The sequence below is a fragment of the Populus euphratica genome, unplaced genomic scaffold, assembly GCF_000495115.2.
Source record: "Populus euphratica unplaced genomic scaffold, PopEup_1.0 scaffold228.1, whole genome shotgun sequence".
NCBI classification, from domain to species: Eukaryota; Viridiplantae; Streptophyta; class Magnoliopsida; order Malpighiales; family Salicaceae; genus Populus; species Populus euphratica.
The window spans coordinates 113021-138511 of NW_011500111.1; the positions used below are offsets into that span (position 1 = coordinate 113021).

General features: G+C 31.5%; 3 protein-coding genes across 3 annotated transcripts; 2 read left to right on the top strand and 1 right to left on the bottom strand.

Moving 5' to 3' along the window:
* Window positions 1–6974: 6974 nt before the first annotated feature.
* LOC105109757 (transcription factor bHLH113-like) lies at window positions 6975–12150 on the top strand. Its single transcript, XM_011004555.1, has 6 exons — window positions 6975–7466; window positions 9284–9410; window positions 10315–10380; window positions 10563–10628; window positions 11353–11400; window positions 11643–12150. The coding sequence occupies exons 2-6, from the start codon at window positions 9312–9314 to the stop codon at window positions 11793–11795; spliced, it is 432 nt and encodes a 143-aa protein (XP_011002857.1). The 5' UTR covers window positions 6975–7466; window positions 9284–9311; the 3' UTR covers window positions 11796–12150.
* Window positions 12151–12681: 531 nt separating this feature from the next.
* On the bottom strand, window positions 12682–15643 carry LOC105109758 (15 kDa selenoprotein-like). The gene is made up of 4 exons (XM_011004556.1): window positions 15034–15643; window positions 13693–13751; window positions 13131–13312; window positions 12682–12929 (listed from the first exon to the last, which is right to left on the bottom strand). Exons 1-4 carry the CDS (start codon window positions 15197–15199, stop codon window positions 12857–12859), a joined length of 480 nt encoding a protein of 159 aa, XP_011002858.1. The 5' UTR covers window positions 15200–15643; the 3' UTR covers window positions 12682–12856.
* A 6289-nt stretch (window positions 15644–21932) lies between these two features.
* On the top strand, window positions 21933–24125 carry LOC105109759 (Serine/Threonine-kinase). Its single transcript, XM_011004557.1, has 2 exons — window positions 21933–22231; window positions 23332–24125. Exons 1-2 carry the CDS (start codon window positions 22203–22205, stop codon window positions 23921–23923), a joined length of 621 nt encoding a protein of 206 aa, XP_011002859.1. The 5' UTR covers window positions 21933–22202; the 3' UTR covers window positions 23924–24125.
* Window positions 24126–25491: the final 1366 nt, after the last annotated feature.

Genomic DNA, 25491 nt, shown 5'->3' on the forward strand with positions numbered 1-25491 from the left:
AAAAAAAAATAATCGAACAAACCAAACTGTAAAAAAACCAATTAACCAATTGGAATTTTAAAAAATTAATTGGTTTAATTCAGTTTTACAAGTCTAAAATCGAAAAAACTGAACTGAACTCAAACAATAAAATTAACCCAAATCGATTTGAACAAGTTTTATTTTAAAAAACTGAACTAAACCGCATCCATTTGGTTTTGGTTTTTTTTAAAAAAATTCAACTTGGTTATTTTTTAATAAAAATCAAATAAATAAAAAATGATTACATCTGTTTAATAATAAGAGTTTATTTATTTTTGTATTTTAAATTTTTTAAAAAAAATTAAAAAATTAGATTAAAATTTATTTATTTTTGTATTTTAAATTTTTTTTAGAAAAATAAAAAATTAGATTAATAAATTTTTTATTGTTTTTATATTATTTTGATGTTATGATGTTTAAATGATTTAAAAAAATATTATTTTAAAATATTTTAAAAATTAATGGATGTCATATTACAGAATAACCCTACCTAAATTATCGTGAATGTGAAAGGATTTTCATTATATTCTATGAATAAGATCCGTGCAATTTTCAAGATTTTTCTGTCCTTTTCATTCGAGTTCACAAGACACAGGAACCCATGATTTCTGCCATGATTTCCGATGGCTTCACTGTTATACGACCCTATCCCACGGTCATGCCTTCTCGGTCAACGACGGTGACCCACGAACTATCAATCCAACTCTCACTTTCATAGATTATTTAAAAAAACAAAATCAAGGAAAATGAAAGAAAATGATAATCAAACAATATAGTTTTCGGCCCAATGAGCATATCTTAGTCATTTATGACAAATATTATATGAATATATTGTGGAAATTAAATTTCTGTTCAGTATGATTTTTTTCAAATTGATTTAATTTGTACCTTAATTTTTGACACGTGAAAAAGTTCATGGATGTATTTAGTTAGACATGAATTTTGAGTTAAATAAAAAAATTAAAACAAAATTGAGTCAAGTTTTTAATTTTATAAGTAGTAAATTTTTTAGTCTTGAATTCTAACTTATACTTCATTTATTATTAAAAATATTTTTTTTTATCATGTTATTAACTGAAAATATTTTTAATTTATTTTTTATCGTAAGTTGTTTATAAAAAAAAAATTGAATGATAATTCAAGATCAAAAGTTATTTTTCATGAATTATGTCAAACACATATTTAGACAATGTTTAGCTTGACGACTGGAAAATATTTTTGAAAAAAATAATTTTTTATATTTTAAAATAATATATTTTTAATATTTTTATATTATTTTGATGTATCAATATCCAAAATAATTTTTAAAAAATAAAAAATATTATTTTAATATATTTTTATTAAAAAACAATCATTCTATACGCTTAAATACCTTTTTAACCTATCATATCATTTATAAATCAATTATATATTATTAATAAATTACATGTTTATCAACCTAATTTATAAATGACTGGATATATAGAGAAGTTATTTTCTAAATATATTTTGACTTGAATCAAAATTTTTATTAAAATAAAAAATATAATAATTAATTTTTTACTTATGAATTCTTATTTATAATACACATATTCATTGAAAATATTGATTTCAATTAACTTTAACCAAAATACTTCTTATTTAGAATTATTTTAATTTATTTGTATCATAAATTATGATTGAAAATCAAAATCATTTTTTATAAATCATACCAAAACAAACTTTTGGGAAAAATATATTTTACTCTCGTGGATCTAACAATGTATTGTTTAAATATTTATTTTAGAATTTCTCAACGCTGATCTTATATTTTTTTCAAAAATCCAAAAAAACTTAAGAGGCATCTTGAAATGTTGTATAGGCTATGTACTAACATGAAAAAAAATAATTAATCTTTAGCAGCAAGGTGTGACCGTACTACAGTTTGACAATGTATCCATCCAAGTATAATCAGACAAGCAGAAAACCGTGTGGGTCCCACGTATGACCAGAACGTGGACTTTTGCGTTCAGTTTAGCTGTGTCTTTTGTGGGGCCATCCTACAACCCCAAATCTGTTTGAGCACGAACTCCAAACACTGTAGTTTTCCATCGGAGACATGCTGACAGGACACGAGCAAGTAATAACATGCCACGTGCAACACAGACACGTATTTGGTAAGTGAAGTGAGTGTATTTCGTGGGTGTGTAAGCAGGAGTGTAAGAGAAGGTACAGGATCGTGTCAAAGAGACAAGTGGGATCCAACGTCAGAAACATCTACCTGAAAACGTAGAAACTGCTCTGACAGTGATTTCCCGCCAATATAAACTTTATTTAGAGGTTTTTTTTTTAAAAAAAATAGTACAGTAAAAATAATTAGATGAATTCTATATCTAGAATGGCTTTTAAGAAATTTTAATAAAATTGTATGAAATAGCAGGTGACACCTGAGACTCTTCAAATTATGTTATTTCTCCATGTAAGTTTTTTATTGTGCTATTTCCTCATATTTTTATTTTTTTTACTGTTTTTTATATTATTTTTTTAATATAAAATAAATACAGTGAATGAGAAAAATATCAAAATTATGAATCAAAATTATAAAATCTAAAATGAATTATCTTGTTGATATATCTTGATCATGATTGCATGTTCAAGAAATATCAACTTAAAGTTGATCATGTCCACTTGATATGTCTACTTGATACGTCAATTTATAATTTATTTAAATTTTTTTAATGTTTTACATGATATTATTTTAACTTTAAAAAATTAAATGGTCATATTTTAAATCTATAAATGGTCATATTTTATGTTAGATGAAAATGTCGTTTTCTCCGTGCTACTGTTTCAATTTTTAAAAAATTAAAATAATATCATTTTGATCGATCTTAATCAATATAGTTTTAACTCTCACAACAATAACCACCATTTATGATTATTTTTAACATTGTTATCACCACAACAATAATTACTACACCTGATCTAGTCATCGTTATTGTAACTAATTATTGTTTTGAATTGAATTTTTTTATTTTTTTATTTGTTAATAACAAAAATAATATATATATTTGAGTGAAAATACTTTAAAAAGTAAACATTAATATACTCCCAAACACCCTCTTCATCACAATTATTATTGCCACCGCTATCACAATAATCCATTAACCCATGATTCCTATTATTAATATTATTTTTATTATTATCATAAATACTACAACTACAACTATTATTAACATAATTGTTGCAACCACCTTTTTTATCTTTATTTTCACTATAAAAATAAAATAAATTTTTTTGTTTAACTACCATCGTTTAAAAATCATGATCAAAATAATAATTTATTAAAAAAAAAAAATTTCTTGATATATTCAAACAATGAAAGGAAATTTCAATTTGATTTGTCTTCTTTGTAGTTGTTTTAGATTTTGAATGTAAAGAGAAAGGGGGCAAGATTTATTAAATTCACTTAGCCTTAGTGTTATAGTGCATAAACACCCAATAATATGATTGATGACTCCTGAAATAGCATTTACATCCTGTAGCGGGTATAGTTTAATTTTTTTACATTGCTTCGCATGCATGTTCATTTTATTTTTCGAGTTTATAATTACTCACTTGATATAAAATCTAGATTTAATTATTAATCAACTTCAATTGAATAAATTTAGTCTTGTGAACAATACTTATTATTATTATTATTTTTACCAAAGAATCCCTGATAAGAGCTAGGAGAACATAAAGTACCACTAGTAGTACCTTGGTGGGGGGGCTTCCAAGACCTCAGATTCATAGGGAGGATGCAAGGTTGTCGAGCTAAGGAAGTCTCGTCTATGGACTAGGGACCATGACAAGAACAAAGAGGTCGATAATTCAAACTTTTCCTTTTCTTTTTCTTTTTTAAATCTATAAATGGTCATATTTTATGTTAGATGAAAATGTCGTTTTCTCCGTGCTACTGTTTCATTTTTTTTTTAATTTAAGTATTGTTTGGAATGCTTTGGTTTTTTTTGTTTTTTTTTGTTTTATTTTGAAATATATTAAAATAATAATATTTTTTTTATTTTTTAAATATATTTTTAATACCAATACATTAAAATAATTTATAATAAAAATTTTAAAAATATTTTTTAAACATAGAAACAAACATATTTTTATTATATATTATAAATCGATATGTAAACATTTTCAAGTTTTAAATTATAAATTCACCAAGTTAATTTATATGAATCAATATTATATTATTATTTTAAATAAATTTAATTATAATTGGATTAATTAGATTAATAAAATAAAATCAAATCAATTTATTTTTCTAAACTTGGTTTTTTGAAGTTTTTGTGCGAACCTAACTTAACTTGATATATTGTATTATTTAATAACTATGTATTTACTACTAATAGATCAATCCCAGCTACTCATGTTCTATTAAATAGAAAAGTGCATTTATCACTTACTGATAGTGCTAGAAGAAAATACTGATGATAGAGTTATGGATGCTAGATAATTATTGTTTGGAAACACAGTATATTTTAAAAAATTTATTTTTATATTTTTTGAATTATTTTGATGTATTGATATTAAAAATAGTTTAAAAAATAAAAAAAATATTATTATATTTTAATATAAAAATATTTTAAAAAAACTATAATTACATTTCTAAATAGAATTTTTGTAAGGACTAAGTTGGTTGTTAATTAGGACTTTTTAACTAATAATTGCTGATTTAGGATTGAATCGTGCTTGTACTAGTTACCATTCTTCTGACGTTTACGTAGGATCCATTTGAAGATTATTTTTTCTCGAGCAGCGTGGAAAATTTTCAACAAGAGACTGCTAAGGACTCTTATTGAACTCGGTTGAGTACAATCTCATATCTAGTTAACTCGAAACCAGGCAGGGCTGGGTTAAAAAAAATGAGTGGAAATTGTTTTGACTAAATCCGAGCAATTTTTTTTTGAGACCAACCCATATTTTTTTTTAATCTTAAAATGATATAATTTTAAATTTATATGATTTAACTTGTTTAACCTGTAATTAAAATCTTTAGCCGAGTCATAAGATGGCCGAGTCATAAGAAGTGCTAGATTTAATAATTTTAGCTCATGAACAGATACAAATAAAAATAAAAAATAACAAGATTTGTCACGTAATAAACTTCTCATAGATTAAGAATACAGAATTATAATAAAACTTTTAAAATATTTAATTTTACTTGTTTATATCTTCACATTTCAAAATTTTTTATCACAAACCTTTATATTAAAAACAAACTATAAATTCTTAATAATATAAGATAAAAAATAAACAAAGAAATATGTTCATTTCATATGGGGAAAGAAAAATAAAAAGCATCATGATAAATAATACAAAAATAAAGATAAAAAACATTTTTATTTCTCTAGAAAAACTTATATAGTAGCCTCCTCGAGTTGAAACTCAAAAGGAACTCATTCAGTCTTCAATTAAAAATTATTTTTTATTAATAATATTATTTTGTAAATAAACTATCATATTTTGAACCTCTAATATTTTTATACGAGTCGTCTTATCTTGAATTCCTAATATAATATTATTGTGCGAACTACCTATTATAATATAATATCTTTGTGCGAATTATGAATCCTACCTCAAAGATTTTAAATTGCAATAACTAACATAAATAAAAACTTTGCACTAGTTCCCAAACATATATTTTTACATGAAAGAACCTTCCCTTGCCCTTATATACAAACACATAATATTTTATAACACTTTATAACCAACACAACACATGCTAAAATAAAATAACCACAAAAAAATTACTGGGCTCTCTTCTAAACATGTTGTGATATAACACACAACAAAATAAAATAACTACCGATAATTGTTGGGCTTTTTTCTTGGCATGATTGCTTTGCTGAATGTAGCAAACAAGGATAAAAATATTTGTTATATGTCAAAACTTTTAAATATTAAAAAATTATAATTATATAAAAACTCTTTTAATACTTAACTGTATTTATTCATGTTTAGAAGAAATAAAAAGAACTATAAAATTCTAATAATACTAATAAAAAAGAAAAAACTGGGAAAATATTTTTTTTTTCATATAGAAAAAAATATAAAAGAATAAAAAATATCTATTTACCCCCAAAAAAACTTCTCTGTAAATCTACTCATTCAATAAACAAGAGCTTTTTAAAAAGATAAAATAAAATAAGATCAATGTCACTCCAATAAATTTCACACGATATTTTATAAAAATTTAAAGATTTTGAATTACATATTTTCTGGAATTGATAGTGATTTTTCTCAATTTAACTTTAATTTTGGTAAACAGGCATTTTCAAAGGCTAATACTTGCCCCAAATCTATTGTTAAGACATACAACATATCATCTTTTAAATGTTGACTGAAATGATAAATTGGTTCCATCAAAAAAATTATTTTCTCTCAAAGTGCCCAAAAAAATAATTTAAAAGTCCAAGTCAATTCAAAAGAATGATTTTTGAAGGTTTTTTAAAGTAAAAATAATATTATTTTAATTTTTATAAAAATTAAATATAATTTTAAATAAATTAAATAAAAAACAAGTTTATTTACTAAGTTAGCACGATCACATAAAATTATTTTTTATTTAATTTAAGTTGAAATTTAATTCAAATAAAATTATAAATTGACAAAATCGGCTAGATTTAATAGTAATAATTATGATAAAAATAATTAAACTAATTTATAGATTAATTAAAACTAATTTAAGAAAATAATTTAAATAACAACTCAAAGCATGTATGATATTGTAGTGAAATTATAATTTATTAAAATTATTTTTATTATTTTAATATAATAATATCAAGATTATATTTTAAATAAAAAATATCTAACTATAAACAAAAATATATTCTTAAACTATATAAATCGATCTCTATCTCTAGCATGGTTGGATATTAGCTGTCACATACAAAAAAAAAACAAGAAAGGAAACTTGTAAAAGTATTTCAATGAGTGTTTGTTTCTTCAAACATTTATTATTACTTCCAAAAACCTTATAAAACTACTTTCGGAACCTCTCTCAGCCTCCCCAAACTTTTCACACCCTTCCTTTCATAGTTTCTGCAACTCATCAACCAAGCCATCCACCTTCTTCAAAGTTTTCGTTTCAGTCTCTTTTAGCTCTGAAAATGACATAGACTCATCATTCTGTTATTCTTGAGAGCCCCACCCTTTTTGGTGATTGGCTGTTGATTTTCGTGCTGCTTTGTCAAAAATAAAAAGAGCTTGTTTGCTTACCAGAAGTAAAGTTTTTACCTTTAAGACGCCCCAATAAAGGTTTTTTGGGCTATTTGTTTGTTGACAAAAACTGCGATTAAAGCCATTTTTGTTGGCTTTTACTTAGCTTTTGTTGAATTTAGAGTGATTTTGGAGGTGGGTTTTCAAGGGCTTCCTCTACAAGGTTTAAAGATTTCATTTTGAGCTCCACTGGCAATGCTCTCTCTGGTTTCTCGGTGAGTTTCTATCTTATCCATGCCTCTTTCTATTTTCGTAATTGGTGTAACTTACTTGTTTTACTTATCAATGAACTATTATCAAGCAGAGGTGCCAAATATTTCATTTTTATTGCGATAAGTGGTCTTAAAAGTTTGTTCCTTTCATGCACCAAATCATCTAATTATTTTGTTTTTTCTGTTTTTGTATTCGAAGTGCTTTTTTTTTTCTTTACTGGGTCATTTAGATTTCTATTATTCGGGATTCTTGGGCACATCTATGGAATTTAGTAGGAGTGAGTAGTTATGCTGGTATTAAATATAAGTGGATGGAAGGGTAGGTTATGTTTACATTCATGCATGGGTTGAATATTATGCTATTTGGTGGGTCCGGAAGAAATCCTCTACTATTAAAGTTGGGTTTGTTCCCTATCGCATTTTCAAAATCATTATAATACATCATTCAATAACGTCCGTGTTCTTTGCTGATTGATTTTATTTGGTGCAATTTTTAGCCTTTGGATTAGTTTATCTGATTTGGGTTGATTGACCAAATGATGGATTCTTGCCAGTTCAAAAAAATAAAATAAAATAAAATTGGTGGCTGGTAAGAATTTTGTTAATTGATTTTGTGCTCTTCTTAATTGTTGTTCATATTTTAACTATAAGTAATTGATTGCGTGTTTCATTGATTCATGGAACTGTTGTCTGTCTGTGCACCCAATTATTTAATTATGGAGATGACATTTGTTTGATAAGCAGATGCATATATTATTATGTCACAAGCTTCTAATTCGATGGTTAATCTCTGGCGAAAACAGTGTTTTTTCCTCCTCTTTTTTTTTTTTTTTATGATAACAAAACATTAGCAATCTCTGGCGAAAACAGTGTTTTTTCCTTTTTTTTTTTTTATGATAACAAAACACTAACATTGCATTGAATTCCCCGCTGATGTGCGCACCTTGTGTAACAGCCGTGTATATTTTCTGTCATACTGAGACTAACACTAAGCTCAATGGTGGGTCTATAATGGCTGTGTTCTTTCTTGGATGCTTCTTTTAACAAAAATAGATCTTTTGGTTGGTCAACCAAAATTTTCTGTTTCTGTAGGCAGCTGTTCTGCTAGTAGTATCCGAGTGGTTGCTTGATCCCTGTGTTCAATGGGGGAAGGATCCCTTGACTGGCAGTCCTACATCACCGGAGATAAAACAAAACTATCCTCCTGACGTAGGCATTGATTTTCAACGATAAATCTGTATTCTTAGGGAGTCTCAATTGTTGCATCTGTCTGTTTTTTCCTTCGAAAAAAATGTCAGTACGGAGATAGTTCTTATAATGAAAGTAAAAAATTCATACGGGTCATTAACTGCTGGTCATGATGTAAAATTCTGATCAAGGAATTTAGAAGTGAAATGTCAACTATTGGTATAACAACATATTTAGATCTAAAACTGTCTGTTACCTGGTTTCTTGTCTGCAAAAGGAGCATATTTTTCTTTCTAAATAATGTCAAATGAAAAAGGATATTGGTGTGGGAAATAAGTATGAAATGGCAGTGCTATAATTATAAATACAATGATACTCAACATTTTGAATGTAATAATCTGCAGCTGAGTTTAGTGAACATGCATGGTAAGAAAGACTAGTCAATTTGATTGACGTGCTCTTCTGGTTTGGCCCTTTTGTGTATGTGGCTAGTGGATGAGTTCAGATGATTACTCTCTATTCTTTTCTTTTAGATATAATGCTATATCTCAGTGGCAAATTTGCTGCAAACATCCTAATTGGGTTCCTTCATCTTTAATTGCACATGCTAATTTCCTTACTATTTCATTTAGGGAGAGTAAGGGATAGAAGTGTTAGAAGATGATGGAAAACAAGAGAAGCCCTTGCTCAGTTGACCATGGCACCCTCACTTCTCTTGCAACTAAAAGACACAAGGCTGATTTTTCTATCTCCACCAAGGTTTTTCCTCCCTATCATCTTTTTCCTGCACTTATCTCCTGTTGTGAATGCAGCACCTGTCTCATTTCTTTGACATGTTTACCGAGTGTAATGGATGAAGGATGGCTACCAATATTAACTTGAATTATTGGCTTAAGAAAGTCATTTCCAAAAACTATGTGGTCAGTTCACGGATAGTTTGGCATTGCCCTCTTCTATCTAAACCCACGACAAAGCCAATTTCAAAAAAAAGAAAAAAAAAACAGGTGGTTGGTTTCATGGATGCTTGCCCTTCTCTATCTAACCTACGTCATAGCCAATTCCAAAAAAAAAAAAATGTGGCCAGTTTCATGGATCCTCTGGCATTTTCTATCTAGACCTACGTGCTCCTTTGGGTCCTCATCAAATGTTACTTTTCTTAATATTCTTGTCTGCCATACAGTCTACGCCTAAGTTTTCATTCTGCAGTTAGGCAAGGCATTCTCTGTAAGTGCCTAGTTAGTACTGTTGGTGGAGTTTGAAGTTACACCCCCAATTTTTTCCAGCAACGAGACAATTCTAAATTGGAGCGTGGTTACTCAAAACAGGGAAGAAAGTACTGTAGGATAAGTTTTTTTAATCAAGCCTAATACACAGAAATCGCTTAGCTGAGACAGTTTAATTTTAGTTGGAGGTATTTGTAAGGCAAAGCATTTGGGTGCTTTAGTGATTTTCTATGGTGTTCATGTGGTTAAATTTTCACTCAAAGTAGGTCCAGATGCACCAAGAAGCAGATTGTCAGACCTTGGTGCTGGTTGACATCCTGCAAACCTAGAGTCCCTGAGTTAAATCTAATATCTCCTCCTATAGGGATTATATTGGTGGTCAAGTTAATCCACTGTACAAGATTTAGTGCTCATGTGTGCCTTATTCGAATTGGTAATAGGAACGAAAAGAGAAGCTTGGGGAACGCATCGTAGCTCTGCAGCAGCTTGTTTCACCGTATGGAAAGGTACAGATGGCAACTTGTTTCTGTTAATAAGAAACCATTTTATAGCTTGCATGAGCGTTTTAATAATTGTGCAGATGGTCCCTCTGAAGATTTGACAGGGGAATTTATTATATTATTTTTCCTCACGCATCATCTATTGTCTTGAATGATTGTCATTTTAAGACCTTTACCATTTAATGCAGACTGATACTGCATCTGTCCTTATGGAGGCGATGGAATACATACGGTTCCTTCATGAACAAGTTCAGGTTTGGATTTTGGCCTTCTCTTGCTTATTTTTTGCCCTACACACTATTCTGTCAGCTTGCCTGTTCTGTCAGTACTTTTGCAATCCGGAAATACATTCACTAGGTGGACTCTAAATGAAATGGAAATTAGTGAGGTGAAACCTTGTGCTTGCAAAATGAGGGAATTTTTCCCGACACACTTTTGACTTGCAAAATGTAATATTGAGCTCTTAAATAGGTTCTACATATTGCAATTTTTGTGGAAGCATCAAGCATATGCAAGATTTGTTTTCAATATCTGACCTGCGAGCTATTGTGATTTGGGCTCCAATCTCTGTTTGAAGACATGTCATCTTAAAATAGTACCCCCACAAAATAGAACTGTTGCTTTCCATTGATTTAGGTTATAAAGGAGAACTCTTACCCTTTTGAACTTTTAACTTCTAACTTTGAGATGGCTCGCACATTATGGTAAGCTTTTGTTATTGCTGCCGCGTTGTGCAAGTTTGATGGCTAAGACTGAGTATCTGATAATGCTAAAAATATGATTTTTTTTTTTTTAATATTGTTGCAAATACGATTTGTAGTTTAAGAAATGGTGGTGATAAGATGTTAATTTCTCATTAATGTAGTTTTAGAACTGTCGAACGTTGTAGTTGTGGAATCATTGCATGTCTGCACTTTTGTTTGAACATTAACATGACTATTTCGACATTTAAACTTGACCTTTTTGTGGTGGTTTCAGGTGTTGAGTGCTCCATACCTCCAAGGTACATCGACAGCACAAATGCAGGTGAGCATGGGCTGGACCTAGATTACATGACATTTTCCTATTACACACTTTACTTCTAGAGAGCAATGTCGTTTGAAGTGCATTTTCCTGATACTTCCAAAAACTAGTTGCATGTGGTCCCCTTGAATACATGCCACTGCCCCCATTGAAAATGCTATTATGTTTTTAAACCATTGCACCATTAAAAAAGCATCCTTAATTGAAATTTACAGCCGGGTTTGATTACTTGTGCTGCTGTGCAGGGGTTAGGGCAATACAGTCTAGAAAGCAAAGGTTTATGTCTTGTACCAATCTCTTACACGGCAGGCATTGCTCGTAGCAATGGTGCAGATATCTGGGCCCCCATCAAGAGCCCTTCTCCCAAATGTAATAAGTCTATTTCACAATTTCATTGACACAGTTTAGCTCAGCAACTTGAAGGTTGTTTCAAGTTTCTAGATAAGGTGGCGTTAAGGGTAACCAACATTCGGGATGCGTGACAAAGTTTTGCCCAGCAGATGCAACTCTGTAACAGAATTCAACATCGGAAAAATGGAGCTTCGTATGTTATATTAGCCAAGCTCTGAATGATGTAAAATGTCAAGTCCCTGTTCTAGTTTTAAGTGATGACAAGGCAACGTTATATGTATTTCCCGATTAGCAAAATGTATATTTACAAACCTAAGATGTACAATAAACATTAACAGAAGATTAATCAAATATATGCGGGGGGCATTTATGGTTTAGATTTTCCCTGCCTTTTCCTTGAAAGTTCGATCTAGCAGGCTTCTGTTGTCAACTAGAAACATGCGCTGTTAACTTCCAAATTTTCTTTTGCACTATTTTTTGTGTAATTTAATCCCAACCATGCATGGTGGGGGTGATTTGAGTCCCGAAACTCTCACCTGAACATAAGATTGAACCACTGTGGAAAACCAGATCGTGTCTTTGTCGCTGTAACTTCGGTGATTTTGTAGGGGAGAGGAAAAACTGACTTTGGCTTGCATGCTCGCAACTGCAAAACTAAAAATCACGAAGCCAGGCTACATGTTGGAATTTCAGAAACTTGACAAATAGGTTCTCCTCCAGTTTTAGGCTTTGAGCGACGAACAATAAGTTCAATGGCCTGGTTCTCAGCTCAGCTGAGATCCTGAATTGCAATGATGGATTCCAAAATGAACCTGAATTCTCATGACAACAAAAATCTGTGTTCACGGGGATGCATTTGTGGATGCTCTCAAAGCAGGGCACCCACCACCCACATTGGATGCTCTAAAAGCATGACCTCACCATAAACCATCATTTCGAGCCACTCTGTCAAATGGAATCTTAAAGGGGGGCAGAAGGAAACTAACATTGCTGATCACACTACACATATTGCTCCAAGTTAATATACGAATCCAAACAAATACTTAAGATACAGGCATATCAGCATTGAATTAAGAAACTTTTTATCAAGGGAAAAAATGCCACTCTCTTAGATTGCTGAAGTAGGCTTAACCTTCTCCTGCAAGAACTGAAGCATGTGTTCACGTTTCCAATTGTCAATTCTGCAAGTAAAATGACAGTAGAAATTCTCAGTACAGAAGCCAATAGAACTTCATTATTTTTCTTGACAAGCAAATATAAAAGATGATTACACAAAGTTCATGTTATTTTCAAGGCCAAATGGACATCAAAGCAAATTTCTGTAATATTTCACGTATTGTCATGCAGGAGTAAAAGTATAATACATAATAAAAGCAGCTCACCTAATGGTTTCCTTATGCCGACCCTCATCATCCAGCATGATCAACTTTGGTGGAGAATTGAAAAGATATTGGACTTTAACTGTGGGAAATTGATCCTTCTCTTCTTCAATGAAACCAACAATTTCAGGATAGAAAACCAATTTCCTCATGCAAACCTCTATTATTGCACCAGAGTAGGTAATCTGCAGCAATTTAAATACATCTTTCAGTTCCAATAAAAAGGAGAAACTTAGTGTTCTCTTTGATATTTGCATATACATGTATGTGTGCATGCACATACAAAAGTAGACAGTAAACTTGTTTAGCATTCAAAGCTGGAGTCGTTCACAATTGCATGTCCATTAAAAACTGGAAACAAAGACTTAAAAATCTGTTCTTTATTCATCCAAGGATACAATTGACCATGTTTTATCCATAGTCCATTCCAATCATGGGCCTTTTGAAATTGAGTTAGAAATAAGAGATTAGTGCAGTCATGAAATTATAAAAAAAGGTGCCCGAGGGAAATTCAAAACATTTATTTGAGCTTCAACTATTATTTTACCCTCAATATAATACCTACCTTGCTTATGGAATCATCAGAATCCTCTGTGCAACACTTCAAACAGTCAGACACCAACTCTGCAACCAAAACTTTAGCGTTAAACTTCTTGTAGCCACAAGGCAATATTTCAGACTTCTACATTATCATGCCCATCCGAAAGGTTGAGTCCAATAAATAAGTACAATATCTTAAATCTAGTCACTTTATCTACATAAAAGCAAAGTCAAGTATCCCGTCATTTAACTCCATAAACTAAAAGACAGCCTCTGACTGTTAGCAGCTAGTGTAGTGCTATAGAAGGAGAAAAAATAGACTGTGCATGGCCAATGGTTTAAATAACCAGTTCCGGTCTTATGGACTTTGCCTTGGATCTCTTTTTGGGTTAAGCACATTGCATTACATAAGTATCTTTCCACCAGGCTGGGTTTCGTATTAAAATCAGATTATGTTAATAATTCTCATTCTCCTCGCTTGTCATGGCATGGGCGTGGGCATGCTACCACACACTATACTTCATCCTGTCTTGTCTTTGGACTCCAAAAGCTCAATAACTTCAGTTCAGAGACTTTTATCATCAGGAATGCATAAAGCATATGGTAATGTCAACATCTCAGTTGAAGAAACAGAACAGACAATAAGCTAACATAAAGCTTTTTGTTGGACATAACACCCATACAACTAATTTCTATAGCACGATCTAGTCATTTAGAACAATATGCACTGTTTGCGTCCTGAGTTCAAGATGACTGATCATGTCTTAGTACATCACTCACAAGTCATCTACATTAGTAAAACAGCCAATCCACCCACACCAAAAACAAAACCAACGAGGAGAATCATTCAACCATTAACATGTTTTCATCACGCAAATATCTATGCCTCCCTACTTCATAAGCAAAGTTCTCACAGCTCTAGTTCACCAATCCATAACAACATTGTCAAAGAAAATCGAAATGGCCAACACTATCCATACAAGGCAATCTCCTCCCAACAAGAAGTGCCAGCTCTTTTTCATCGAACTTGGTAAAAACAAAGGGAAAATCTTAAATTCTCCACACTTTCAAGTTAAATAAACACACCTATTTGAGAATCCAACAACATCAGTAATTAACTAGAAACAAACATAAACTTCCTCACATGGTATCACCACCAATTGCATTCCATAAAACACACAAGATCCCAACTTTTAACCCAAACAAGCCTTCAAAACCACAGAAACCAATAAACCAAACAAGAAAAACCAAACAAACGCATAACCACAATACGAACTACAATTCCCCAAAAATTCCAAAAAGACACAAACTTTATGACCAAAAAGGCAAAAACAGATAAAAGATCAAAAGGGTCTTTACAACTCACCTTGGTTTTTAACATACTCAGCTAAAGTATTGCAATCTGAGCAGAGTGCAAGTCCTGTGAATCCCAGATCCTCACATTCTCTTGAACTCAATTGCTCTTTTGATTTCGCAATTGGTAAAAGAAAAGCAAAAAACAACAACACTCCACAAGCTTTATACACATTCATGTCTAATATCTCACTTCCTAACAACTATTTTGTGCAAAGTTTCACTCTTTTAGATCAGCGAAGGTACGGTTTTGATCTTGATGTGAGTGGACGTTTTGCTGTGGCAATTTTCAGGAGTTCACTGTAGAAAACAAGGCGTCGTCTCGGATAAGAGTGGGGGGAGAGACGACATGACGTTTATATTTTAACGGATGCGAGCGAACCTTGAGGGGTCTATTCGAAGTTTTCCATTTTAGCAATTAGACTTCTTCTAAAAAAAATCGAATATTCAAAGATAATTGAAGATCAGTCCACGCAAGATGTAAAGTTGATATAGTTGAGAGCATTGGGCATTAACGAGTCCAAGCGAGCGGATGTGCCATGCTTCATGCACAACCAATGATGGGTATCAAACCAGATTGTCAACTGCATGTTGTGATTTATGGATAGAACAAAAAATGTCCAGATGGTCTGGGTTTAAGGTCCATGAACAACTGCAACTGCGAGGAAACTATTTATGGTGTAAACACTTTGTTGGATGAAAAATCTATGGCTCCAAAGGACCTTGAAGTTGATATACTTGTATGTACAAAATTTATGTTATTGTTTTTAATTTTTTAAAAACGGAAACTAGTTCTCAGCTTATTGTAATTTAATTTAAATTTTTTGTATCTTTAGAGATATAATAGATACTTATATGCTGAGTTTTTATTATATTCTTAACTTATCTTTTAATAATAATAATAATAATTAGATGTTTATATTCTACTCATTGAGATTCAAGTATTCATCATTTAAATAATATTTATTATTCAATCTAAAATAAAATAGTAATATATAGTATATACACATGTATATTCCGTAAATATCATGATGTGTATATATTACACTAAAATAAAAAATGTAAATATTACAGTCATATATCTATATGATATCAATTTATATATCTCGAGTTAAGTTTGAGTTGAATTTAGAATCGAGTTTGATAAAATTTATATTTTATCTATTTTGAATAAGATAATTATATAAAAAAACTTATTTATTCAAATTGATATAAATAAATCACAAGAAGAAATTAGTTAACAGGCTTATACTAATTTATTGTCGGGATTTTCTTTTTAAGAATTAATAAAGAATATCTATTTTGTGAAGAACTATTTGATATTTTTATTAAGTTTGATTTAACGGGTCTATCTTGAAACCTTGTGATTCTACTCCTTACTTAACTTGAATTTAAAATTAAATTATGTGGAAATTGTTTAAATATAATCCAATCAACTTGGCCGCTTCAAATACATCTTGAATTACGAGCAAAAATAATCTGAGAATGAAATTGAAATAAAAAGATAAAATTGACGTAAAAATCTCATGACTCAACAACTTCTTGTCTAGTATAGTTTTAAAATAAAATTATATAAGTGTTGTCTTGACATGATCTAGTTAATTTGATAGATAAAAAAAACTGGTTGACTGATACAAAAATTTTAAAGATAAAAATAAAAAAAAATAATGAAATTAAAAAAAAATCATATCAATTCTTCTCCTTACTTAGTATGAATTTAATATTAAATTGTGTAGAAATTGCTTTGAAATGATTAGTTCGACTTGGTTAGTTTAAAAATAATTAAAATATTGTTAAAAGAGTTAAAAGATAAAATTAAAAAAAAATTAAATTAAAATAAAAAAGAAAATAGAAAAAATTAAGAAGCTGAATTGAAAAAAAAAAACTCGATATTTCACTATTTAAGATCTATAATAATACCTAAATTTTTTATAAAAAATTCTAATTTTAAGAAGCTGAATTGAAAAAAAAAAACTTGATGTTAGATCTATAATAATACCTAAAATTTTTATAAAAAATTCTAATTTTTTTAGTATAGAAATAATAATTCCCATCGGAACCAAGAAAATGTATTATAAATTTTGGAATTAAAAAAAAAAAAAGACTTAGAAGATAGTTTGGTCTTGTGGTTGTGCAAATAAAAGAGAGGCCACATAGAAGTCTCACCTGATCCAATAAGAACATGCCAGATGGTTAAAACCAACAGAGCCGCCGCCAGCATGGAATGAGAAGAAGGGAGAATTATATTTTCATCCCTATACTTTTAATGTGATTATAAAGTGCTCCCTATGTTTTAAGACATTATATTTAATCCGTTTATCAGTTATCCATCAATAAGGTGCTGAGATATCACATATTTTAGTAATAATTGTTCCATTAATAATTTTTCTAATCTCACCCACTATAAAATTAAATAAACAAACAATTTTTAACCCATAAAAATCTATCATCTTCTTTATAGAAAATAAATTTGAGTTTGTGTGTGTGTGTATAAGGTGGTCACTAGATTAGAAACACAAGGTAAGGAGCTAAATAACGAGGTTTTAAACAATTGAGACTAAGTTACAAAGTTTATCAAAATGCAGGGATGAAACCATAATTTACTCAAACATCACAACAACCACTTTAGATCTCTAACGTTTACAACTAATTTTAAGTGTTTTGTACTGCAATAATTTCTTGCGGGTGTTTTACTTTAAAAAAATTATTTTTTTTTATGATTTTGACGTTTTATATTAAAAATAATAAAAAAATATTTTAATATATTTTTAAATAAAAAAATATCATGTTCTATAACATCTAATACAAACGAAAATGCTGTTTAGAATTGCATTCCAAACAGTTTTTTATGAATTTTTTTGTTTAATATTCATTTTTTTATATTTTAAAATTATTTTTATATTTTAATATTAAAAATATTTTTTTAAAATTAAAAATTTATTATTTTAATAAATTTTTAAATAAAAGTATACTTTAAAAAATAACTATTACTCTGTTTAAAACGCATAAATAGTAATGATATTTTTCTTTCTCCCCGTCTCTCAGCCACCTCTCTGTAACTCTCCGCAAATATCAATACACAGAGGTGTTTATTTCCTACTCTATACATGGGCTGCTTGCTCTGTTTCTAGTCATGCTAAAGTCTTTCTTTAGCTTAGTGGGCTTAAACGTTCAAACACAGCTTTAAAAAAGCATATGAATTTTTGTGAAATAGCTTGATCACATGTTTATCACAGATATCACTATGCTGTACACGTGAATGTACAAGTGTAATGTGGTTGTTTGAGGGGAATTTCAAGTGTGTTTATGTTTTTTTCACATGCTGTGACATGTTTCGTTGTGGGGTGTGTGTGGAATGGTGTTGTGTTCTCAAAGCAGGCATGCAACTTTGTGCTAAAATACAAAGCAGGTATGCAACTTGTTCTACTCCCATCTAGGAAGAAGAAGTTATCGAGTCATTGGAGGGTTTTTATTCATCCTCTAAGGTGGCGCTGCAAATGGATAGAATTGAAAATCAAAGAAATTGAGTCTCAAGCATCAAAATAGGCCAGAGAAATTGCAGCATGTGAACAGAGGAAACATTCAGGAATTTACCAATCTACGTTTGAAGGTTTTTGTTCAAAGTCCTTGTCATTTTCAAATGAATGTTGTAGAAGAAAGGCCATTAAGAATTTCTTTGCGTTCAAAGTCCTTGTCATTTTCAAATGAAAGTTGTAAAAGAAAGGCCATTAAGAATTTCTTCTTCTCTCTCTCTCTCTCTCTCTCTCTCTCTCTCTTCCCTTGAAGTTCTTTGACTTCACTTTGTGATAAATTGCAGAAAACAAGAAATCCAATCCAGAGGGCACTTCTCATGATAGATGATTTTATTTCTTCTTCGTATCGTTTGTATATTCATGTGGATTCTCATGTTACAAGTCTTTTTTGTCCTCTTGTTCTGTACTCCCCATTTACCAGTAAAGACTGGTGCATGGTGTTCTTATTCCATATTATGATATTTATCCTTGGAACAAAATTTATAGACATGGTTTAAGTAATCATTATTAATACTGGTTGCTGGCTGTTTGATATCTTGGACAGCAATTACAGAACAACATGCTGATGGCGATGATTAATCTGGCGTGACAATGACCAATTGTTTATCGAGTATAAATTCTTGGAGCATGCCCTTTGGAAAATTCAAATAGTGCATTTTTCGGGTTCGCAAGCTGAAGAATCAACATGACATGATGATATCAAAGAATGCCTCCAAGTTTTCATCCTCGAGAGAATTTAAGCTTCTTGCGGCATGTGATGCACAGGCTAGCTCTGCTTCTAGTCCTACATTCTCTGCTGGAAATGGAGATGGGATATCAGGAGCTATTTATCCTGCAACTCAGAATATTCCTGGATATATTACTGGAGATCTGGTTATGCCTGAAAGCGCCATGTTTTGTTTTGGTGGGGCTATTCACGTGCCTGACATTATTGAAAGCACAGCGGGAGTATTGCCTGTTGCTGATGTTACCTTCCATCAGCAACAAATTGGAGATTCAAGTGAAGATGTAAGAATTTATTATAATCAGTATCTTCATAGTCCATACAATTATACAATTTTTGTCTTCTGATTGAATCTGAATGACTAGATGAAAGTTTAGATTTCTGATACATGCATGCATGTCAATAGAAACATCTGCTGTCTTTGGAGCTATCAGGAGTCAGGACCATGAATGTTGAAAATCATAATATGCCTGAAAATCTGGTTAATAGCTTGCAAATTATTTGCAGGTCAATGAAATACAGCTCAACTGACACTAGTGTCTTTCCTCCTAAAAAGTCTCTAACACTCACCTCTTCTTTTGTAACAAAAAGAAGGCCTGCAAATCATTATTGCAAGAGCTTAAATGCCAGCACAGAAACCTAAATAGGAAAGTAGGCTGAGGAGAAATGGAAAATATTCCATGATGGGTGAGAACTCAAGCTTTTTTTCCTTTTCTTTTTAACTGCACAACATGATGAGGGTTGTAAACTGGAGAGATTTGGAGCTTGATTGAGTAGTTTATTGATGTGAATTTAACTATCAGTAGTTCACCTCTCCTATGGCTCAAATCATCTCCATGGATCTAAAGATCATAATCTAGTGCAATTGTGGCCCAAAGCCTAAAATATCAAGTGATCTAAGAATTACGACTACTGATCAACATCAACTTCTGTTTCTCACATTCTTACAGCTACTTCTGTAGCAAAACCAAAAACAAGAAATTACCGAAAACAAGAAATATGCTTGTACATTCCCTTTAAAATGGCTGTAAATGATAAAATTTGGGCAGCAGAAAAGGATAGGGGGGTAAATTTTGTCTCAGAAATTGCAGGCTTTGGTGTGGGCTCAGGTGGTTCTAAGCAATTGATTGGTGACAGAACTTTGCACGTACAAGTACCTCTGTTGCACTGCAACCGCACCCTTCTTTTCATGTGAATGTGATAACTTAAAGAAAAGGGTTAGAACTCATAAAGAAAAGGAAAAGGAAACGCATGCATCATTAACTTCCATGCCATTTATTTTGGTGGACTAAACTTCAAAAATAGCTTCACATTTCATACACTGGATGCACGTATTTTCACCAAAGACCTTAATTTCAGTAAAGTTCTGAACCTTATGAAGCTACTAGTGATCCCTTTATAAATATCCTCCTCCCCCTCCCCCTCCTCCTCCTCCTTCTTCTTGGTGTGGGGGATCACATTTCCAATCCAAGATGGACAAAATGATGCTCTGGTCTACAATGTACAAAAGCAAAAGATGACTGGAAACCGTAGTGCTTTTTGACCTAAAAAAGTATGTGTGAATCAATCACCTCTTCTCTTATTCGTTTGCTCCATTAGTAAATGTCTCACAACTCCATTAACATAGCTGGAGTTTATGACTCTTTCGTTTTAGAGCATGAAATCCATAATATTCTCGTAATATTCGTTTGCTCCATTTGTAAATCTCCCCACAAGTCCGTAATTTAGTATTTTTTCAAGGTAAACATACTTTTAAAAAACATTTAAAGACAGAAGTCACCCTCTTAAACGGGGTATTAATAGCTTAATCAACAAAGTTTTTGAGTGGAGATATTTTACGGGCATTGCTCAAGCGAGTTACATGCATGAGATTAGGCATGATGAGCTCTGAATAGTTATCAATTTAGTTCAAAAACAGGTAATCTGATTGCATAAAATATATATATCAACATTTCTTGTAAAATTTGGAAAAGGGTTTTACTGTGCTGGAGGAAATATCTAATCCAACATGAGCAATCATCATGTCTTTTTCTCTTTGCAGCAGCTTTTGGAGTTCTAGATATAACATGAGCCACAAAAGAATCATTATGCCATCCATATTAGCAAATAATATATATATACACTGACTGGATCTTAGCCATGCCCACTCCTTCGCTCAGGTTTTCCACTTTTTGAAGTGTTTTGATATCTTTCTGAGGTTTAACTTTCACTTATATTACAAAGCCTACTCTCTCCCAGTGGAACGAATAACACCTTTGCTGTGTATGAAATTAGAGGCTGATAAAAAATTAAAGTGAATGCCAAAGCATACTAGAGAATCAAATGTATAAAAAACGATATAATATCATAACTAAAAGATAAATGTACTTTGAAAGAATACAAATTCCCTTTAAAATTATCTAAAGATTAAAATTATTTTATTTTTTTCTCGACGTTTCTTTAACTCAAAATAAACTTGAATGATTCTTACAATACAAGGAGAGGGCAGGCATGTCTGAGGCAAATTAATGGCATAACTAATCACAGTTGCTCACAATCATGCACAATAGGAGATAAGCATGATTATCAAGTGTCTGGATACACTTTATGCCCTAAAAAGTAATCAATTGCACAAGAGTTTTCCTTTTCTAAAGTGATCAGAGGGGGCACTCTAGTAATTGCATTAAAAGCAACAATTTACTTTGCCTTTGAAATTTGAAAACCTCACTCTCTCTTTCTAAATCGATAGGAATCATGCCTGCCAAAGCAAAAGAGGTGGTGTTGTAATAAAGAATGGAAAAAAAGAAAAGAAGCACATTGCCAACCCATCTTTCAGTCACAAAATTGAAGGCAAAGAAAGGCTCTTCTTCCCTCTCGCCACCCCTGAAATGAAACTTCCTTCTCCTCCTTCTCTAGCTTCTCCACGGAACTCAATTTGCTTTGTTCATGCAAGATCCAAAGAACTCACACACAAGGTATGTCACCAGCTCCCTCCCTCCCTCCTCGCAATCCGATCAACCAAGTTATTTCTTAGCTCATCTAATCAAATTCTGCAACATTGCTAAGCTGAACTTTATCATTTTGGTGTTTATCTTGGTTACCCTATAATGGGAAGTGCTTGTATTGGAAGCCATTCAGCATCTAGCTTCTCTGACATGCAGTGTTAATTATAACCTATGAAATATAGCAAAGTCTTTACCAGATTATGCAAGCTTGGCATGTTCTTTACATCGTTCAAACCTCATTAGATGTCTCTTTCTGCCAAGTAGCAACCACTCTCTTGCCCACTTTCTGTCCATTGCATGGAAGAACGTGTCCATTTTGCTTTAGGGCCCCCTGGTTCAAAATATGCCAGGAATCTCAACATGGACCAGCATGATTAGGCTCTTTTTAGAAGAGCATCCAGGCCCATTTTGACCAAGGACAGAGGAAGAAATGGACTCCATTTACAAGCTCATCTTATTTCTCATCAAATTCGATCAAAGCCCATGTTAATGCTATCTCTTTATGGTGATCCCATCGCCTGTTTTTCAGTCGTTGTTCTAAAAAAGAATTGCTCTAGATTACATTGAATTTAGCAGGGAAATAACCAATATAAGACGCAGGATTCATAAAAAAAGAAGGAAATAGTCGTACATAAGAATTATGGGTGTTCTTGGAAATTTCTGTGCTTAATATGTTATACTAATTAGCTGTACATTAGACCTTGTCAAATACCTTGAGCTGTAAGTACTTGACCTTGTCCTTAATTACTATATGGTTGCCTACAATCTAGGGACTATACCAATCTGAGAATCAATTTCGACAGAAAAAAGTGAAAAACTCAGCTGAAATTAGGATCTAAAGTTAGAAATCTTGATGAATGGAATATATAGGAGAACCTCACAATTTGGATAAGCTAGAAAATTGATTCGGTTATAAAACTTACAACTCTCTATTTCTTCCAAACCCAAATCGAAAGGTTGTTTTTCTTGATTTTCCTTGTGCGTGTCTAGATTTTTTAGATGCATGTTAAAAAGCAAATCATCACTCATGGGGAGCTCATGCATGATGTACAATATTTGTTGTGCTCCAGGAAGCCTTGGTATCAAAAAGCAATAGAGATGGCTACTCAATGGAAAACAATTTCCAAGTCTACAGAAATATCGACGACGACGACAAACCCTGGGCTGTGGAAGGCCATTTCCAAGTCTAAGGAAGTTCCAAACAAGAACAGAACATTATGGAAAACTATTTCAAGATCCGCGGAAATCCCAACTACAAACCCTAATAGAGCAAAGCTGCGGAAATGCAGCTCTGTTAGGGTCGCGACGACATTTACTCGTGTTTGTCTTTGCGCACCCATCTCTTCATACAATGAGGTTTTCCGAGCTGACGTTCCTCCTAGAAGAAGCAATAGCTATCCTAGGTCGAAGCCATTTCCTGCCGTGCAAGAAAGAGTACCTAGTGCAAGACCCAGCATGGAAGGAAGAAGAGTAATTTTTCGAGGAAAATCGTTGACCGATGATGTTTTGATGAGGAGATTTGTCTTGGAAGAAGAAGCGATGATGCAAACTAAAAGAAGGAATCAAATGGAAGTTATTTGGAGGAGGACTATGTTGCGAAGGAAAAAGCTTGGACCAAGTCCTCTTAGTAGAATGGTAATGGCTACTATAGAAGAATTTTAATTCAATTGAGAATAATTTGCCTGTGTCAAAACAGAAAATCCTGAAATTTCCCCTTTGATTTTCATTTTTATCTTTCCATTTTTTCCAATGGGATAGGTGGTTTGTACTTTTCAAAGGCAATTGATCTCTGCCATTTGTATTAGATGCTTGGGTGGCGATGGAAAACTTACGGCAAGAAATCAAAGAAAATAGCATTCTAATATATATGCTTAATCATCAAATTAAGCAGATGATTAATTAATTTTAGGTTGACGATCCCTTTTGCAAATCTGAAAATGCATGCAACCCTTTACATGCATGCCTGTAGAGAAAATATTTTCCTCTTCTTTAATCTATGATCTTGAGGGCCTTGGTAGCTAACCTACTGCAACATCTGGACTGAAAACTTTGCTTTTACGCCACTCTAAGGCCAAGTTATGGATCGAGTGGTTACACAATCTACATCAAACTCTAACATTGTTATAAGGTTGTTTTATCTGCGATGGCTACTTGTGTCTCCTTCAACACAGACAAATGTTTCCTTTTTCTCTTCTTTGTCAACCACCGCCTGAATCCGCTTTCAACTCCATTCATCCTCTGAGCAGGCCTCCAGTGTTATGCTACTAGCTGACATCCCACTCTCTCCAAGACCTGCACGTTTCAGTATTTGGTTTTCTCGGAGCAAATCTTGTTTCCTCTTAGGCTACACTATATCCACACGCTATCAAGAATTTAGAACTATTATTATTATTATTATTGTTATAATATTATTATTATTGTTATAAGAAGAACACCTATAGGTGGTTAAGTCCTAATAATGAACGGTGGATCAAAATCTGGACAGGTGACAATAACACGAGATTGCTTGCACTCAATGATATTGTTAAAGAATTAAATTATAAATGTGGGTATCCAAGCTCAACTTATGCTCAAATTCTTTTACATATTTGATTCAAGCATGTAATTTCCTATATATTTGTGCTTGGTTAATGTTACGTGAAGATATAAATATATTTATTAAGATAAAGAGATGAAAATAAAAATATAAAACAATTATATTTTTAAAGTGAATTTTTACCATTTTAAAATAGATTTTTTTTCAGTGTCAAAACAGTAACCAAAGCTAATATTTTCATATCTCTCTCTCTCTCTCTCTCTATATATATATATATATATATGATCCTTAGTGAGTGCTACCTATGTTTAAGGAATATATGGGTTAAATACGGTTTCCGTTCTATAGCGATCTTTACACTAAGAAACGATACTTGCAGTGGTAATAGATTTGACAGGGAGACAAGACAACATTGTATCCAAAACAGGTCTTTCGCGGTTCAAACCACAAAATTATTGAAACATATAACAACAAATCTAAAATTACAGGTACAAACAATGTTGCTATATAGCCTCTATATACATATTTTATTATTCACCATTAAGAACATAATTACTCCTTTTCCATTTTAAGAAAAATCAATTTTGGAGTATTTTTTTTAGATGTTCTATTGGTTATTATCAAATTAAACAAGAATATAATTATCTTTTTAATTTTTTAAGAAAGTTGAATTACTAATTTATCTTTAAAAATT